The sequence below is a fragment of the Triticum aestivum genome, chromosome 6D (assembly GCF_018294505.1).
Source record: "Triticum aestivum cultivar Chinese Spring chromosome 6D, IWGSC CS RefSeq v2.1, whole genome shotgun sequence".
NCBI classification, from domain to species: Eukaryota; Viridiplantae; Streptophyta; class Magnoliopsida; order Poales; family Poaceae; genus Triticum; species Triticum aestivum.
Window position 1 is genome coordinate 3,651,200 of NC_057811.1, and position 4,039 is coordinate 3,655,238.

The 4,039-nt window shown below is 50.7% G+C and overlaps 1 protein-coding gene across 1 annotated transcript; it reads right to left on the reverse strand.

Annotated features, from left to right (window-relative positions):
• Positions 1-1,207: 1,207 nt before the first annotated feature.
• Positions 1,208-4,039, reverse strand: LOC123140672 (probable E3 ubiquitin-protein ligase WAVH2). Its single transcript, XM_044559957.1, has 4 exons — positions 3,942-4,039; positions 3,286-3,839; positions 2,702-3,042; positions 1,208-2,623 (listed from the first exon to the last, which is right to left on the reverse strand). Exons 1-4 carry the CDS (start codon positions 3,997-3,999, stop codon positions 1,456-1,458), a joined length of 2,121 nt encoding a protein of 706 aa, XP_044415892.1. The 5' UTR covers positions 4,000-4,039; the 3' UTR covers positions 1,208-1,455.

The window sequence follows — 4,039 nt, forward strand, 5'->3', positions numbered from 1 at the left end:
AAAGTGGATATACACGTGATTACGGCTATGATAGGCTGGAAATTACCAAGAACCGCCCTAGGTGCCATTGTCCGTGAAAACTGCGACTTCAACCTTATGTCCATAAGGTAGGAAAGATCAGAGATATATTCAAGTAAAATGACCATGACACTGAACACACAGAAAGAAATGCCATGTGCACGTCCACCTCGGCCTTAAACAAGGATGTCCACTTGTTGTCTGGCCTATTCTATAATTATACCGAAGAAGATGAGGCGAACAAACAAGAGAGGCGCCTAACCTAGCCAGCTTATTGAAGTGGTCACTATTGCATGCATGACTAAACATATTTGGCGTATTGTTCGTTCAATGGGTGTTGTTTAACTTCACCGACACACTTTATGTGATGACTATGTATTGTTCGTTACTCGTTTATTGTGCATGCACTTCTCGTTCTTTGTTATAATTAAGTTGCTATCATTAGTTTTATTTATAATGCGACCCCATTTACTGATAATTGTATGCTATTTGCATTAGCTAACCTGTCGTGGCTGCAATCTAGTTGCAGCCTGTAGTACATACTAGTGGCGGGCAGTAGAAAACGCCCGCCACACATGTCTACTGAGTACTGGTGGGTGGAAAACAATGCTCGCCATGGATGATAATGCCCACCACTACTAGGACTTCGACGGTAGTGGCGGGCTCATGGTAAAGCCTGCCACTGCTGGGGCGATAACAGTGGTGGGTGGAGCGCCCGCCACAAATGACATATTAGTAGTGGCTGGAGATGAGTGGAGGGCGCCCTTGAGAGCACTGCCCACCACTTCTGGGCCTTTAGCACACGCCTTCATAGACACACATACATTTACCCCTGTGAAAGCATGCACGTACACCTTACCCCTATGAGCACCTCCGAGATACTGAGCCGGCACATCATCTTGAGATTGGCGAAGTCACCACCACATGCGTCTTCATAGTCGATGGAACGCGTCCTCCCATTGAACGAACATCGCCGGAAAGCTTGAAATAAATTCAGAAAAATGCGAGCACCAGTGACAAGTTTAGAACTTGAACCCTGGTGGGTTGGTTCAACCACAAGGTACCTAACCATCTTACATCCTAAGAGATAATAAGAACACTAGCCGCAAGATTAACAAAAATAGCCGGCTCATATCATTTGGGACCATCTTAAAAGAACACGTTAAACAAAACGTCAATAATTGTTTGTAGTACAAATGAATAAATATTTTAGAGTGTAATAGACTAGCCCGTGCGAATGTAGGGTAATGACTAGTAAAATTGAATTACAAATGTATTTTATGAGTGCTAAATTGACTGAGCTCTCGCTGCTGTGGTGCGGCTTATATATATGTATGTATGTACAACATTGGTTATGTGTATATGTGCTGTGTTTGATACAAGTGGATCCACTCGGCGAGCTAGCAGAGGAGGAGCAGCACTGACGATCGACTACGGTTACCTAGAGCGGCATCTGCGAAGATCGGTGGGCATGACGGTGCTGTTGCTGGGGAAGAAGTGTAGACGGCACGAGATGCGCGTCCAAAAGTGAGCCTTGAGGAAGATGCCCACTTTCCAGCGCGTGCGTGCCTTGCCCCGCAGGTCGAACGGCACCATGCCGGCGTTGAGCGACTGGTCCATGGACCGCATCCCAGCTGGGTCCAGTCTCCGTCCCGTCGACACCACGTTGTACTGCAGTGGGAGGGAGCTCTCCGCCGCCACGACGAACGGCGCTGGCGTCCGCAGGAGAGCCACGTCGACTCCGTGGAATTGCAGTGCGAGGTCGACACGGGAGAAAGTGGCATCCGCCTTGGAGTTGTTGTTCTCGGCCAGGATGGTGATAGGCAGCTGAAGGTACTGGATGGTGCCGTCCTGCTGGGCGTACCGTAGTGCCCCCAGCTGCGCGTCGGAGACCACCAGGTACGGCATCTTGGGCATGTTGAGGAGGTACACGGCGAGCAGCGTGACGCCGATCACGATCATGGCGATGGCGAGGACCGTGCAAAGGATAGCCATCGCCCACCTAGAGCTCTCGTGATGTGATTTCCGATCCCTCCACCAGGTCCTCCAGCTGCAGGTGGTCGCCTCCACCACGGCTGGCGGCCTCTTGATGCCCTGCTGATCTCTTACTATCTTCGCCTGGTCGACGTCCTGAGAGGCTGGCGGCGGCACCTTGGCGGGGTCCTTCTCATGATCTCCGGCCTGCTTCCGGGACATGTCCGTGAACTGCGTCACGTAGAGCTTATGGCCCATGACGGGGCCTGTCTCCGTGACGCGCTGGCGGCCATGCAACATCATCATCGACAGCAGGCATGCGCGGAGAGCCCTCAACCCCATTCCCGAGCTGATCAACTCGATGAGCTTATCCAGCTGGGCCCTGAGGATGTCAATCATGGAGTTGGACCGCTCAAGTTGAAGGTTGTTCCTGGCTTCCACCAGCTTGTTATTGGCTCCTTGGAGGCCCACACTGTCTGCCAGTGTAATCGCCTGCCGTAAGTCCTCTATGTAGATTTGACGGACTTGCTCGGTGAGCACGGCCTCCGAAATTGGAGACGAAGGGTCAGCTGATCCGGTGCGGCGTATAGTGACCCTAAATTCATGGGAGACGAAGGGTTTTCCGTTGATACTGCACATGTGTGAATGTATTAGACAACTTTGTACTAACTTTGTACTAACTTTAGGTAGTAGATAGTGTATTATATACCTATATGTGCAACTGGCGATGATGACAGTCACGTTCTTACTCCTGTGGACGGTAGGGAGGAGGACATCGATCATAATGTTGCGTAGTTCTGCAGCAAAGAGATCGCCAAAGCTGACGGTTACCGAGCCGGTGTTGGTGTCCTTGGTTTGCAGGTAGAGACCGGCGTTCACCTTCTCTATCGTGGAGTCGCCTGGGTTTGGGGACACGGTGAGCTTCAGGTCCTGGACGACAATGCTGAGAAGGCCACCCAGGATCTGGGAGAACGGCTCGCTCATACTCTCCCCGTCCTCTACAAAGTTGAACGTTCCTCCTTTGCTCTTCATTGCGATCTCCCCCAGCACCTTCCATCAAAATATACGTGCGGACTAAATTCCATTATATTATTCTAAAATCCTATTCAATCATACAAATAAAAAAAACTTGCATATGATTTTTTTATAGATTCCAATACTCTGAAATTTTCATGAAAATCCTTTGAATCAAAGAGGCTCTTAGGGACGATTGAAGACGTGTCCCGTGCAATTGCGCGGGACACAGCGCTCGTTAATTAATTACTAACAAACCAATCAATCATGTCCATGTACCTTGTGGTTGGAGTCTGCACCAAAACCAAACGTGTAGACCGCCACATCGCTGACATCAACAGTCGTAGCATCGCCTTTGTTCTGGTCCCCATCGGACAATATAAAGATGCTGGCAGCGCGGCCGCGGGCGATACGGCGGTCGTCGAGGATTTTGTGGCCAGTCTCGAGGCCGGCTTTCATGTTGGTCATGTTGATGACTCCCAGGCCGTCGACGAGATCCTCCAGGTGTGCCTTCGAAGCCTGGGTCATGGAACGAAGATGGCACCGCCTCTCAGCGTCGTCGGAGAATGTGACGATGGAGAGACGGTCGTTGGGGCTGAGCTTCTTGATGACGAACTGCATGGCGGTCTTCATCCTGCCGAGCCTGTTCTCACCCGTCATGCTGTAGCTGATGTCCAGGACAGCCACGAGGTCCAACCCGGAGCGTTCGCTGGTGGAAGATGCACCGATGAGCTCCAGCAGCACCTGCTGCTTGTTCTGCTGCAGTGGCGCCCTGTTTGTTGCTGTGTGCGGCACCAGCCACACGTTTTGGGCCGTGTCCCGCTGAAGGGTCCCTGCATGCATCAGGAAGACGGTCGATTGACAGGTTTTGTCAGTGAATGAAATGATGCTTTTATGTATGCTTCCAATAAAAAAACTTAATGGAATAAAATCACCTGGTGTATAATATGCATAAGGGACGTTCTGGTCTTCATCGTCAAAATCGAAGGACATCGCGAGCGAGAGATAGCCCCTACTTGCTAGCTAGCTCATG

Coding starts and splice junctions, on each gene's coding strand:
- LOC123140672 (XM_044559957.1), bottom strand. CDS start 3,999: ATGTCCTTCGATTTTGACGATGAAGACCAGAACGTCCCTTATGCATAT. Junction 3,840..3,941: donor TTATGCATATTATACACCAG/GTGATTTTATTC, acceptor TGATGCATGCAG/GGACCCTTCAGCGGGACACG. Junction 3,043..3,285: donor GTGCAGACTCCAACCACAAG/GTACATGGACAT, acceptor TTTTGATGGAAG/GTGCTGGGGGAGATCGCAAT.